Source organism: Agelaius phoeniceus, chromosome 2, assembly GCF_051311805.1.
Source record: "Agelaius phoeniceus isolate bAgePho1 chromosome 2, bAgePho1.hap1, whole genome shotgun sequence".
NCBI lineage: Eukaryota > Metazoa > Chordata > Aves > Passeriformes > Icteridae > Agelaius > Agelaius phoeniceus.
In genome coordinates this window covers 93645779-93661190 of record NC_135266.1, presented here as the reverse complement: position 1 = coordinate 93661190, position 15412 = coordinate 93645779, and the positions used below count along the sequence as shown (strand labels likewise).

The 15412-nt window shown below is 46.4% G+C and overlaps 1 protein-coding gene across 1 annotated transcript in view; it reads right to left on the bottom strand.

Annotated features, from left to right (window-relative positions):
- The window catches only part of LSAMP (limbic system associated membrane protein), a 990108-nt gene extending 977109 nt beyond the window's left edge, over window positions 1-12999 (bottom strand). The window contains exon 1 of the mRNA XM_077174291.1: window positions 12564-12999. Coding sequence (XP_077030406.1) covers window positions 12564-12630 — 67 coding nt within the window. The 5' untranslated portion in view covers window positions 12631-12999. The remainder of the gene's footprint in view (window positions 1-12563) is intronic.
- Window positions 13000-15412: the final 2413 nt, after the last annotated feature.

Genomic DNA, 15412 nt, shown 5'->3' with positions numbered 1-15412 from the left:
GGGAAACAATAGGTCCATTGGTCTTTGAACCTCTATTCCAAGTTCTCCACTTCCATGAGCAAGCACGCTACTATTCCCGAGCAATTCATATCTGCCAACGCAGATTATCACCTCTAGTGTTTCTAATCTTCTCCACTTCATCACCTTTTAGTTAATTTCTCACATCTCCCTGTTTTCCCATTGTGGCACAAATGCAGAACCTCTATCTAATGCAAAGATGGAGGGTAAGGGGTGATTTTTTATTCTTTCTAGGACTTACTTATTTTTTTAAGAGGAGATTCCCTCATCAAAAGTCAACACGTTCAGCACAGGCAACCCAAGTCTACAATGTTTCTTGTCTGTTGTTCAGAGCCAGAGCCCAACTGCAGTCCCACTGCACCACATCTGAGCTGATGAGCTCCCCCACCCTGCTGAGGTGCATTTGGTAAGGATGCCATTACCAGCAGCATAACAAGGCTAGTCGAAAAGTCCAAGCTGAGTAGCATCTATTTCCACCCAGAGTCAGCAGTCTCCACGTTTTGTTCCTTGGCACTGCTGAGCTGCTGAGGCCCTCAAACAGGCCTTGCACTGACTGGGAAAGATCCAGCAACACTGAACAGTCTGGACTGCATGCAATGCAAAATGGTGCTCCTTGCCTCCTGCCCAGGAAACAGATTGCAATTTGCATAGTGCTGTACCTGAGCTAATAAACCATCATGAACTCTCTCTGGGTCTGCAACCATGGCACAAATAATCTTCAGTCTGGATAATTCCCATTATGTATCCTGGCTCTTTCACTCCAGCCACAATACCTTTTACCTCTGGAAGTCCATGGTGCCAGCCAGCATCCACTACAAAACTAGCTCTCAATTCTGTCTGCTCTCATTCCCATTAAACCCAGCAGCCAACAGCACCAATTTCACTCTTCAGTTCTTGCTGCAGGTGAGATAAGAGCAAACCAGATGCACCATCCCCACATGCTGCTGATCAGCCTGGCAGTCTCCTGCCATCTTGTTCTGCTGCTGCCTCCCTCACTGGCCCAGTTCCCTCCAGCTCACAGATGGCCCTGGGAGGGCTCAGCTCTTGTGACATGCCAGGAATGCTACGGGCTCAACTACATCAACTTCTGAGCCCGAAGGGAGCAGTCCAGTGTTCAGTTACTCGTTTTGAGAATGTGCAAGGTAAAGAATCACAGAATAATGAGGTTGGAAGAGACCTCTAAGATCATCAAGTCCAACCTATGCCCTAACACCTCAACTAGTCTATAGCACCAAGTGCCATGTCCAGTCTTTTCCTAAACACATCCAGAGATGGTGATTCTGCCACCTCCCTGGGAAGAGCATTCCAGTACTTTATGATTCTTTCAGTGAAAAATTTCTTCCTAATATCCAACTTATACCTTCCCTGACATAGCTCGAGTCTTTGTCCTCTTGTTCTGTCACTGCTGCACTGTGGAAGAGACCAACCCCCATCTGTCTACAACCTCCCTTCAGGAAGTTGTCAAGAGCAATAAGGTCACCTCTGAACCTCCTCTTCTCCAGGCTAAACAGCCTCAGCTCCTTCAAATGTTCCTCATAGGGCTTGTGTTCCAAGCCCCTCACCAGCCTTGTTGCCTCCTCTGGACATGCTCAAGCCTCTTGACAGCCTTCCCAAACCGAGGGGCCAGAACTGGACACAGCACTCGAGGTGTGGCCTCACCAGTGCTGAGTACAGGGGAAGGATGACCTCCCTGCTCCTGCTGGCCACATTATCCCTGACACAGGCCAGGATGCCATTGGCCTTCTTGGCCACCAGGGCACACTGCTGGCTCATGTTCAACCGGCTGTTGGCCAGCACTCCCAGGGTGAAAAAAACAGAGCCTATATGTACCACATGTGTCAATGGAGAACCTGTCAAAGCCTAACACAACTCACAGGACAGAGTTACAGACACTGAGTTTTCACCTTATTGGGCATCCAGCAGGCTGCCTTTTCTCACCTATCAGACAAACCTGAATGAACATTCCGCAAAAAGAAAGAGGAAAACGGTCTTTGAGTCAAGAAGGTGATACAATAAGGATTTCAATTGTTAATATAGAGGACTTCCTCACATCTTGCACCAGTATTTGCATCACAGCACAAATAATACAAGGCAAGAAAGAAGAACACTTTAAAGAATATGGTTCTTTGTCAGACTGGAAGTATTAGCTGTGATTCAGAAATTAATGACAGCATAAAAATCTATTAAGGCATCTAGACTGTCTCTCAAGGGACCTTTTCATGCTTGTAGTGCATGGATTATTCTCCAGGGTTCTGCCCAGCCAAACTTCAGATGTCCCAAATGACAGCAATTCCACCATGATTCTTAACAAAGCTATATCACCATCTAATCTCTTTCATGCATTAACAATCTTTCCTCTCCTGCCAATTTTTTTCTTTCCTCCTCCAAATTTTCTATCATGAGAGACTCTTCTAGCTCTGAGTCCACACTAGACAATTCTTCATGCCTTTCCAGTATGCCTACATCATTAGCATAGCTCCTCTTTAGTCATTTAGCCAAAACAGCTATATATTTAGCTTTCACAAGCATTCTTCATAAGTCAGTCCCTCCAGCCCCTTAATCATTCTCCTTGCAATCCTCTGAATTCCCTCTAATTTTGTTTACATCTTTCTGGAATTGAAGTGCCCGGAACCAAGTGCTGTAAACAACAACAGCTTGTTATCTGGCTAGACTGCAATTCTGGTGCTCACAGCACAGGCCCTGCACATGCCATGCACACACAGACACATGCACATGCTCGTCCTCTGGTTCAGACACAGCATCGCTACAGGACACGAGCTCTGCTCACTGGACATTCCCTCCTCCACAGTGACACCAGCTGGGTCTCTTTCAAGGAAATCCAGTTCCAAAAAAGGTGGAAGCAAATCTTCAGTACAGCACTTTCAGCTGCCTGCAGGCTCAGGACAGACACCAGCTGTTGGCTGCACTCAGGTAACATTTTCAAATTTTTGATAACAACTACAAAGGCCACAATTTTCAGAACTTTTTTGTTTTAGACATCAGTTGAGACTCTGATGCAGTCTTATGACAGAAGATAACACATCACAGGAAAGCCTTTAAGCACTTGTGCCTTAATCTGTTCTTGAAACTCAAGCTGGATTTTTTCTAACAAAACACCTTTTTATTCTTTATTAGAAAAATTCCATTTTGGTGAAGCAGAAATGTTGTGCAAAGGTCTTTGTTTTGCTTCAACAAACTTGTGGAGAACTTGAGAAAGAGTTCAGAAAAAAACTGTCAAGGTTCCTGCCAGCTCTCAAGACATCTGAATCACAGAACATTCTGTGTTGGAAAGAACCCACAAGGACCATTGAGTCCAGCTTTAAAGTGAATCGTCCACATGAGGATCGAACCCAAAACTCGACATTATTATCCCCAAGCACCAAGGAAAGCTGGCAGCTTCACAAGAAAGTTTCTTCTAGATCAAGGTCACCCTAAGACCCTCCCTGTAACAATTTCAAAACCTCTTCTCACTTAGCATCCCCGGGACTGAAAGAATTACAGTGCTATTACTCCTGTGTGTAGAGAGAAAGTAGAGCTTGGAAGTCTTCTGCCTCCCCAGTACGTTTCACATGGCCATTCCTCCTTCACAGCAGCTAAACCAAAGCTTCAGCATCCAGGAGAGCTTGAGGGGTTTGTTTCAATTTTTGTGGTGATTTGGGTCACTTTGGTCAGCAGGAAGAAGAAGAAACCAAAAATTCTTGGGGTTGACCAGGGGATGAGCAGAGCCTACATGCAGGGGTCTTGTGAGGTTCCTTGAAGCCTGAAGAAAAGGCTGCTGCTACAAATATTTACATTGGGATAGACAGAGCAAGGCCAGCCAGAATGGCCTTTTCTTTCTTTCCTCTATGCACACAGCAGGCCAAAGGAGAAGGAAGACTGCACTGCTGACCGTAGCTCTAGGTCCCTCTGGGGCAATGCCACAGCTCATTTACCTCATGCTGCAGCTGGACTTTTTTTTTTTATCAACATCCCAATCTGTTGCAGCTCTGTGGCTGCTGGATAGTACAGAAACCAGTCACCAATAGGCACCTAGGATACATGAAATTGGAGAGTTTATGTACCCTCACTTTAGCTCCCACTGTTTCCTGCCTTCCCTCCCTTAGCTGGCCTCAACTACAGACAGCTCTTACAGTAGTTGGCTAGCATGATTAATTTTTTTTTCTTTGAATCACCAAGAAATTACTGTTCATAAAAGCCCAATATCGATACAGCACAACTCTTCCAGACAAATAGTTTCCTTTCCTCTCCAGGAGATGAGAAATGCAGAACATCTCATGAGGGCACGCCCAGGCAGGTCTATCTTGTTCAGCTACCCAAACTGAGACTGGACAGAACACAGCCACACTGGACAGAGCCTGTGCTGTTGAGGAGGTTAAATCAGCAAAGCTGTGTTAATGAAGGTAACAGCCAGAGTACAAAGTTGCTGATTTTACTGCTTCAGGCTGCATCCAGCTCATAATGTAGCATAACTACACAAGGAAGGTGGGTTCAGTCGGGTTGTACGATTTTTGAACATGTTGGTCTAAATAAAAAACAATGCAACTTGTGCATGTAAGAAAGCCTCCTTTTATCTTCTTCCTTCTATTCCCAGAAACTCTCCCATGAAAGTGTAAGAATCAAACATGTCCTTTCCACTCTCTAGGCCATTTTTCCTGCCCAGGTGACTGAAGTGTGACTAAGTTGCCACCTTACACTGAGGCTATCACAGAAAGATGAGGAGGGGTAGCCAAGCCACGGAAACAATTCTGTTTCACTGCAATAATCTCTTGCCATGTCAAGATAGGATGCAAATGCATTATGAATAATGGTCACTCCAAAAGCACACATAGCTACACAGACATTCCTATCAGCAATCAGGCTGCATTCACCTCCTGCACTAACATTCATGACAAGTCCCTTGCACAAAACACAACTCTGGACCAGATTTGTTAACATTTCTCAAGCATCTTTACCACGGAACTTGTGCATTTTCTGTCACAAGCACACACTCAAATGCATGTGCATGCATATATATATATATATATATATATATGTGCGTATATATAATCTTCTATTCCATACATACACCTTCCCAAAAGCCAAGGAAGATCTATTCAAAGGCCATACCTTTATACACAGATCGTGTATAGAGGCACAAATAAAACTGGATGTTTTGATCCCATTGCACAAAGTACCTTTATAAGGCAAAGAGTAAATGCTTCATTATATGAAGGTGTACCAGCATGAGAAAAGTCTAAATGCATTTACACTTCAAAAATTCCACAGATGCCCCTTTAAATAACCCCTCCTTCCTGCATAAGGCAAAACCTTACCAGCAAATCCCTCCTTTTTCGGACATTCAAGTACACATCCCCCCAGTCAGCCTCTCCAACATCCACAGGGGCAAGTCAGGTAACAGTGCAGTGGCTGCAGGGCTCGTGATCAGAGAGTCTTGCTCCCTTGGTGGAGCTTTGGGTCAGCTGCTGAGGGTCAAGCACAGCCAGCCTTCAAGCAGGTGCAGCAACCAGAGTACATGCAGAAGAATATTAATAGTTATTGTCCTAGCAGGTTGCAAGGATTAATTGGTTCTGGCCTGCAACTCCCCATCAATGTAAGTGCTTTGGGGCAGAGGGGAGGGAGCTGTGATTATACACTTACATTGCATACTCATATGCTATTGATTTCCCAATTGGAAAGGCCCACAGCCTTTCGTTTGTCTCCTTGCTTGCTGCCTTCCTCATGCCAGTGCTCATGACCTGCCTGCCACATCTTCCCCCTCCCAGCAGCACAATCACCATCACCAGAAAAAGGAGGGGGACACCCTTTTTTGTGGGAGAGCTCTGCCAAACAGAAAGAAATGCAGAAACCTACATCCATGAGGTGACACAGAGGCAAACTCTAGGGAAAGGAATGAATTTCAACAACTGAGTTTCCTTTGGATGCTTTATATGACCTAGGGACTGCAAAAGCCAGACTGTGAGCCCACAGCTGTGATCACACTCACCTTTGCTTTAAGCCAAAGCCCCTCCTCTGAAGCCTGCCTTCTCATGTTTTTTTGTTTTTTTTTTAAATAAAACAAACCAGCCCTAAAAAAAAAACACAAAAACAAACAAAACCAAAACTACAACACACCAACCTGCCTTAATTGGACATGTGTACCCTCACATTGCCTGGAATACCATCTCCTTCCAGAGGTATCATTCAAAGGCCACTACCTCTATATATGACAACCACGGAAAAATCCTATTTTATGCTTGAGGGTGACCAATAAGCATGTCTAGTGTAGAGGGCCCTTTACCCTCAGCATGTAGTTATGCAGAATTTCTTCCCCAGGAACATGAAAACAGCAGATATGGCCAGCAAGACTTCACTGTGGGACAGAATACTCATTAGGCTCAGAAAACTTAGGGTAGCAGCCCTTGTAGTGCTTTTCCTTTTCCTTCCTTGCAGATGAGCAGGGCAATGCTGCCACACAGGCAGGTAACCTACTGGAGGGCTGCCTCACAAGGAAATGCCTCACCTTCCTGGAAATTCAGCATCAGCCAAAGCACCACTGTGCAATGGCACAGCACAGAATCAAACCTGGGCTTCTTTATCCTCTGCCTGTAAGAATCATGTACTCCCAGCATTTTTCCCCCTTCCATGCTGATTGCAAGGATGTGTGCCCTTTGCTGACACCAGGAGAGGGCTGTGTCTCACAAACTCACCTACACATGTCCTTAGCTCCCTCTCAGAGTGGGACAGGATGGTCTGTGCTGTGCTTTATATTTCTGGTTTTATTATGGATGCATTGACAGCAGGAAGAGTACACTAGCTGCCAAAATCATTGCTCATTTAGTATGAGCAGCAAATGAAACTGTTATGCACCTTTTTAAGGAAAAGGGAGTACCAAAGCAAAGGTTCATGCTTCTTTTAGGGACCACAGACAGTAAAATTCTGCATCCTTCCAGCAGCACCCTGTGCACAAAGGAGATGATATTTGGCAAAACACATGTCCCCATGTTCAAAGGCACACATGAAAGATTTTCTCCAGACTCCTCCAGGATATCTTTGTCTGGTACCATTATAGACTTCACTCAAATCATTCAGTCCTTTAACAACCTCTGTCAGACAGCAACCACCTCAGCTGATCCTCTTCCACAGAAAAACCCAGCAGATGTTCTGATGTGCCCAGAAAAAAGGACATCCCTTGCCCTCACTCTTCATCAGCTATTGCCACCTGTCCTTTCTTCACAGCACACAGGGAAGCAAGCAGGGATACAGCTCCCCATCACCAGCCCAGCCTCAGCATCCTCTCCAGGCAGCTGCACACAACACCCAGCTCTGCCCTGGGACCTGGACATCACCATCCCTGGTCTAACCCAGTCCAATACATCACCACCCCTGGTCTAACCCCATCCTAAGCAACTCAGCCTTGCACAGGGTAAATCTGCTGGGGGAAGGGTCCTGGCCCCACCAGCAAGGCCAGGGCCTTGGCTCACAGGAGGCACAGCCAGCACACAGAAAGGGTGTGCATTCCTAGAGCACTGGCTCTGCCAGCAGCCTAGGATGAGAGCAGCTGTATTCCTCACCCTGACTGGAAGGAGCTCTGTTGCTAGTGAAGAAAAAAGTAAAAAGAGTAACTATAAAAGAGCACATCTCCTCCTCAGACCATTAGCGTACACATAAGTGTCCTCCAAGGCTAAAATGGAGTGCCCAAAAACATTGGGAACTGGGTTCTTTGTTACAGAACTAGTAAAACTCTTGTGTGAGAAAAGATATCTGAGAATAAAAGATGAAGCAATTTTTTACTTATCATAACAAAGCTCTCTGAGCAGGTAGCTGAGTGCTGAGATTCATAACAGCTAGAGGAAATGGGTTCTTACTTGTATAATTATTGATTATTATGGTCAGCAATCACTGGATAGAAGTGGAAGAAACACTTGGGATATCTTTTCAATGCTCCCTATTTGCAGATAAAAAGCCTTCTCTACTTCTCCCCTGTCCTAAGCCTACAAGAAAAGTATATTGTTTCATGTATTAAACCTCTTCATCATTTAAGGGAATGCAAGGCAGCTGAGTGAGTTGTCTCCTCATCAATAGAGTCCAGCCTTTGAGAGTTTCCCTTGCCTTACTCAAGAAGGTAGAACTGGAAAAAGATAGGAAGAAAAGTGCATTTAGGCAAGCAGGAAAAGCCTTTTTTTTCCTCTCCAGTTGGCAGTATCTCAATGTAATCCAACTGCATCACAATGGCCCCGTGCACTTCCCCATCCACCACAGTGTCACACTCACACTCACCTTGCTGCTGCTCCCTCCCTGCTCCCCATCTATTACACATTCTCAGCACAGGCACACTGGGGTGCACACTTCCATCCCCACAGATTGCACACACCTCACCCAGTAACAAACAGATCATTTCTCACACCCGCATTGCCCGGTGACGTTACAAAACACGAGACTCTACAGATAATATTTGTGCTGTGGACCAACCTAAAGCAGCCTGCACCACTTACCTGACTGTTTCCATGATTTCTTTCATCAGACTCATTCCTCATTTAAGAACACCCTTGAGCAGCTCAAGAAATATGTTATAAATAAATGTTGCCAGGACTATGCAGGCCAGTTCAGCATGTCCTTTCCTAAACCATCCACTCCACTAAACTGGCTGTGGAGGTATCTTACTTTTTTTTTTTTTTTTTTTTTCTTTTTTGGTTTTTTTTTAAACACAAAGTCTTTTACAATTAACCAATTAGGTGGGCTTGTCAGGGAGGTTCATTAAAGCAAGCTGGGATTTTGCAAATTGCTGATTTTAAACAGCTGCTATTTTTCAACAGAGAATTTGTTTAGAAGAATTTTCAACTTAAAGCAATGCTAAAGGAAATGTATAATTTGTCAAGGCATTCATTTTTTTAAATAAAATGCTCAGGGTGAGGAAATAAAAATTAATTTTCATATTGACAGCTAAGTAAGAGTAATAGTAAGTGAAAGTGCAAACATCAACACAAAATTCTTCTAAATTATCTAAATGCAATTTTTTAATAGACCCTAATCATTTGCTTCTCTACCCCATACTCATGCACCCATTTTTGACTTGGGGAAAAAAAAGGAAAAGAAAAATTCAGCTTTACGATCCATTTCAACAATCTGATATCTCTCAGATGCTGTGGGGCACATTGTGCTAAGAAACGAATCCATTCGAGGGAAGAGCTGCACCATGCCACTATAAAATCCCACCCACCAGCAGTGCTGGGGTGTGTAGGTACTTTTATTCCTCCAGCCCCCACAGGGCAGGAAGGCCAGTGCACCATGCACGAGGAACATCCATCCCGCCTCCGAGCCACCTGCCTCCCAGGGAGGGCTGGAAGTGCAGCAGCAGAGAAATGCAAGAATCCTGAGCCACCAAAATGAGGAAACAGAGTGATGGCAGGGGGGAATCCTCTGTGCAGGACTTGGAGCATCTCACCTAGGGGGTAAGGAGCAAAGGCTGGAGCTGTGCCAAAGCCCCTGAGGCGGGCGGGCAGGCACAGAGCCCTTTGCATCCCGCCTGGCAGAGCAGAGGCGCTGGGGGCGGCAGCCTGCGCTGGCCGCTTGGCACCGGAGCCCCTCGCTCTCCTGCCAGGCTCAGCTGCGCTCCCCCCGCAGCCCCAGCGCTGCTATTCAGCCTCGGCTCGGCCCGGCAGTGCCAGCGGCGACGCTCCCCTTCTCCCCCGCGCCTGCTGGCTCTGGGAGAGCGGAGAAAGACAAGGAGCTGCTTTTGCGGTCAGCGGTACACCCCCAAGTGGACGGCGAGGAAAAGGGGAGAGAGGGCACGGCCAAGTTTTGGGTGGCTCGCAGAGGTGTAGGCTCAGCCGCCCGGCTCTGGAGGGATGCGCGCTCAAAGGTCTCTGAGCGGGGTCACTGCCTGCCAAAGCCAATACTGCCGCTGCCTGGGGTAAGAGCTCCACAGAGTTGTGCTCAGCAGGGTTAGAGAAGCGTTCAAGGCTTGTTACCACAGCTTTCAGTGAAAAATAATTAATTTGAAATAAATATTGTGGGGAGGTTGTGTTGGTTTGTTTGGTCTGTTTAAGGGCACAATATTTTCCCACCCCTTTTTAACTCCATCAAATATCTTCAGGCTTGTTGCAGGCAGTGTTCTACTCCTCCCATGCAGCCCCAGTATTCCTGCCTCCCCATTCTCTCCCTCTTCACATTGGAGAAGGGAAATTACTGCTGGCTATGAAACTAGATCCAGCAGTGCTCTGGTTTATATCATGCCAGAAGTTTGGGAGCAGTGGAAAAAGCAGCAAAAAGGTTTGCAAACACTCATACACCACCACACCACCCTATCCCATCGCAAAACCTAGGGAGGGCAGCTGGGTTGCCTCTGCCTTTTTAGAGGGTATGTGATAATACAGACCTCAAAAGACCTTCCCTGAAGCCTTCAAAATGTGGCTGATACTACAGTGGCAATCCTAACTCACTAAAACAGAAGGTAAAAACTGTCCGTGCCCGTAGCCTGGCATAAGCTCCAGCTATAAGGACGGACTAAAACAGCTCCTGGCTGTGCTGGCATCAGGATGCTCTGGTCACAACTCAGGGAAGGCTTGTGACTTGAAAACACTGCATGGAGCAAGCGCCATGGTCTACAGGCTAGGAAATGTGCATCAGACAGGCAGGCAATGCTCAGAGTCAACACGACTTGCCAATGTCCATCTTTCTTGACAGTTCTCTGTCTAATCCTCCAGAGCAGGGCGAAGTTCACACCAAGCTACACAACTTCATTGCTGGCGTTATCTACTTATGCTACACAGGTACTCATTCTCCTCTTACCCCATGTACAACCTGTGTGCTGAGAAAAATCCTCCTTCCCTGTCAGAAATAGCCACTTCACAGCAAGGAAGGAAGTCAGCTGGAAGGTGCTGGTGTTGGATTCACAGTCCAGACTTCAGAGAATGTAAATTGAGAGAAAATATGTGACAGTGAAAAGCATGTGTATGAGACCCAGAAATGGGAGAAGTGAGACTGTATGAAAAGGAGCACTCAGCAAATGTGAGAAGGTGGCAAAAATGAAGGATTCCATAGTGAGGGCTTGCAGGAGTGACAGGTGTGAGGCTGCAATAGAAAGCGTGTGTGTGACAGGGAGCCTGCCTGTATGGGAATTTGCTTAGTAGACACAAAATAGAAGAGAACAGTACATGCAAGACTGTGTGTAAAAGTAGGAGCTGAGGGGAAGTGAGGAAGCTGTGACTGGCATATCTCCATGCACGGCACTCCTGCACTAATATGTACAGGAGTGGGAAAAAAGCACTGTGAAAAAAGCCGTGTGTGAGCGAGATACCCTCTAAGGGTGCAGCTCACTGCAAATGCAAGACTGTGAGGCACAGAGTAGGCCAGATAGAGTACATCTATGTTCTTTAGTTATATTTTCACCTATGTGTGTGTATATGTGTGCACACAGGCTTACAATGCTAGTGCAGCAGGACAGGCAAGGGATTTTAATATGCAAGCAACCTCGAACACAAGTGTTCAGGATGGAGGCTCGAAAGAGGGAGGGGGGAAAGGGGAAGGGAGAACGTGAACACAAGAGAAGCAGACTCTCCAGGAATTGCATGTGCTAGGGAGCTAGAACTGTATGTGCCAGAGTGAGTTTATTCATCTTCCCTGCTATATCCCTGAGTGAGTGTGTGTGTGTGTGTGTGTGTGTGTGTGTGTGTGTGTGTGTGTGTTCAGGAAGGACCACTGATGTGAGTGAGTCTGGATCATGCACAAGCTGCAATTTTGAAGGCTATGATTATATGTACATGTGTGACATGTATTAATACATACAGCATGGAATGCATTAACCCTTAACTCCTGTTTACAGAAAGCATCTCAAAACCAGCTAGCATGCCTGTCATCACTTCGAACTAAATTCCATACTCACACTTGGCTCTTAAAGCAAGAAACCCAGCTGGCAATTCTCCACTGAACAAAACCCCAAGCCCAACAAATTTTCATCTCCTGTCTTTCCTCCATCACTCTCTCTCTTTTTTTTTTTTTTTTCCTCCTGGCATAGAGGGGAAGGACATAGTGTTTTCTCAGACAGACCAGAGGCATAGAGATTCCTCTAACCTCCCCCTCTCTGGACAAAACCAAAATAAAAATAATAAAAAACCCACAAAACAAAACAAAACAAACAAACAAACAAAAAGCCCCAAAAGAAACTTAACACTTATCTCCTCAGGAAGGTAAAGAATTGAGGAGAATCAGTACTTGTGACCCAAAGTGCTGAGAAACAGCGGCTGTGGATGGAGGGGATACCCACCTCTACCCACCACTCTTTTCCTTTGCAAATCTTAACTGTACTCCCCCCACCAACTCCCCCTCTGCAAAAGCATAAATACAGCAGCAAAGTCAGTCACATGCAGTGTCCTCTAACCATAGGATTCACCAGCAGAGATCTCTCCTTGGCTTATTTCCTGAGGCAAGGGGGGGGAAGGTTTGGAGGGGAAAAGGGGGGGAGAGGAAGCTCCAGCTTCCAGCTCCATGTTTCAGGCCATCCTCAGTCCATCAGCCTCAATTAAAGCAGAAGGGTTTGAGGAGGTTGCGAGAAAGAACTCAGCACATACCTTGCAAGGAGAAGAGGGACAGGAAGAATCCCAGCACCCAGATACTGTGCAGCCAGTAGGTCCTCATGCTTCTCTCTCACTCGCTCCGCTTCCTCTGCCTTTTTCTCCGTCTCTTCGCTTCTGTCTCTCTCTCTCAATTTATCTTTTTTTTTTTTTCCCTCTTCGCTCCTCTCAAAGAAAATGGGATTCGTGTCTCCCTTCAGTCCCTCTGGGCTCTGCTTTGCCAGCTCTGACAATCCAGTCGCAGCGCAAGCTGACCCGCGGTGGCCAGATTCCCAAATAACCTCTCACTCTCCCCTTCAAGTGCTGGAGAAAGGGGGGGCCAGGTTGGATGCTCCACCGTAGCCTGGGCTGGCTGTAAACACAGAGAATCTCTCTGTCTCTCTCCTGCAGCTCCAACTAAATGCGACTGTACTTAAACAAGCAATGCCTTATAGGACAGCGCTCAGAGCAGAAGAGATCCCACCTCTGCCACCTAGTGTTGCAAGCCAGCTCATTTATTTCATTTTTATATATATAAATATATATACATTATGCTATAGAAATATGGTTCCCTCATTCCTCTACAAATGTATCTCTTGGATCACAGTCTATGAGCCATTCCAGGCTCAAGAGTCCCTGGGGTTCCAGCTCCAGTGCACACAGGGAGGATATTCAGCGAAGGAATATTCCTCATCACCACAGCAAGAGGCACAGCAGGGCAGGTTTGGTTTCTCGGCAGAGTTCTGCTTGACAAATTCTGAAGCAAAGGTCTCTCTGATGCTGGTGTCACTGCCGGGCAGTACACAGGGGCCAGAGGGAGATTCAGACGCACTGACTGTAATTACAGAGCTGCCAAGTCCTCCAGGAAAAAATAGCAAGCATCAGTCTGCATTAATCTTTCCTGGATCTCCTGTGACTTCTATGCAATTTCAGAGGGACCAAAAAGAATCCTTCTGTAATGGAAATCCAGCTTGAAAAGCAACCTTGCTTCCCTCACTGCCCTTCCTTCAAATACAGGTTCTACCTGCCATATGTAGCACAAACTTTTTTCCTCAAGGAGTAATTGGCTCATGTAGCTCTATTTCCCCCTAAAATCATGGCCTCCAGTTAGAAGAACACCAGTAAAAAAGTACTGCTTAACATTCAGGGCTTTTTATCAGTCACTCTCCAGGCATTTCACAAAGGGTGTCCTTTCACAGCTGGGAATGTGGAGGCAGTGTGAGTGCACAACTTCCGAGGCCAGTCCCTGGGACACAGTGTGACAGCCCAGCTGGACTGCCCAGACAGCCCTGTGGTCCCTCTTCAGGCCACATTGTGCACTTCATTGTGGTCACCAGGCAGCCTACGAGGATGCCAACACTAAAGGACGCTAATTTTCAATTTACACATTGAGGGTGTGGGTGAGCAAAGGTGAGGGTCCCCATGTAGGAAAGGTCTGTAGGATTCTCATCACTAATGATGTCATTCCAGAAGTGTTTCTTATTGGACTGCTGTAGAGAGCAAGCTGTTCTGTGAACAGAGCGCACCTAGCCTCCCTCCCCGTGGGTTCCTGTCTGCTGACTCAAGAATCCCTCTGCCCTAATAAAAGCCAGAACCCATCATATCCCCTGTGACATCTTCTGTAGGAAGAAGAAATCCATGCTATGGCCAGTCTTCCTCCCTAGTGGACCAAAATGAAAGACAAAATGCAAGACACCTCTTGCCTTAGCCTGGTTGGCTACTGCCATGTACCACCTACATAATTCTCAGGTTTTTCACTAGGGAGGGATTGGAGCATTACCTAATCACCAGTTCTTAAGAGACATACAAGAATAATTTACTTTTTAGCCTTCCACCCTCTTTTAAATGTGGTTGAAATTGGTTCCTTTGGAGGAAGAACATATGGACAAACAGATACACATGTACTCTCAGCTAGGCTTTACTTCCCAAGGAAATCAAACTAAAAATATTAGAGTGCACTAAGATCAACTGACTCTAGTCAGTGAGGAGCATGCTTCATTTTTCTGAAACCATTTCAGATGGTTTTCATGCTCTGATACTGTATTGGGTCTGCATGGCAAGGTTTTGGTAAGTGGGCTGCTTCTGTGAGAAGCTGCCAGAAGCTTCCTCTGTGTCTGACAGGGCCAAGGCCGGGCAGCTGCAAGACAAACCCACCACAGGCCAAATCCAAGTGTACTATCAGCAATGGTACTAACACCTCTGGGATAATGTATTTAAGAAGGGGGTGAAAGCTGTGTAACAGCAGCCAGGAGAGAGGAGTGAGAATATGAGAGAGAAATAGCCCTGCAGACACCAAGGGTGGTGGAGAAGGATGGGGAGGAAGTGCTACAGACACTGGAGCAGAGATTCCCTTGCAGCCCAGGATGAAGACCATGGAGGTTCAGGATAGATCAGTTATCCACCTGCAGCCCATGGAGGACCCCTTGCTGGAGGAGATGGATGCCTGAAGGAGGCTGTGACCCCATGGGAAGCCCACACTGCAGCAACCTCCTGGCAGGACCTGTGATGCTGTGGGGAAGCCACACTGGAGCAGTTCATGAAGAAGTGCTGCCTGTGGGAAGGACTCATGTTGGAGAAGTTCATGGAGACTGTCTCCTGTGGGAGGGAGCCCACACTGGAGCAGAAGAGTGCGAGGAGCCTCTCTCTGAGGCAGGAGGAGCAGCACAGACAAGTGTGATGGAGAGATCTCAGTCCCCAATCCCTGTTCCCCTGTACCACTGCAAGGGAGGAGGGAGAGAAAATGAGGTATGAAGTTAAGCCCAGGAGGAAGGGAGGAGTGAGAAAGATATTTTAAGATTTAGGTTTACTTTTCATTATCCTGCTTTGATTTCATTGGTAACAAATTAAATGAATTTTTCTGAAGCTGA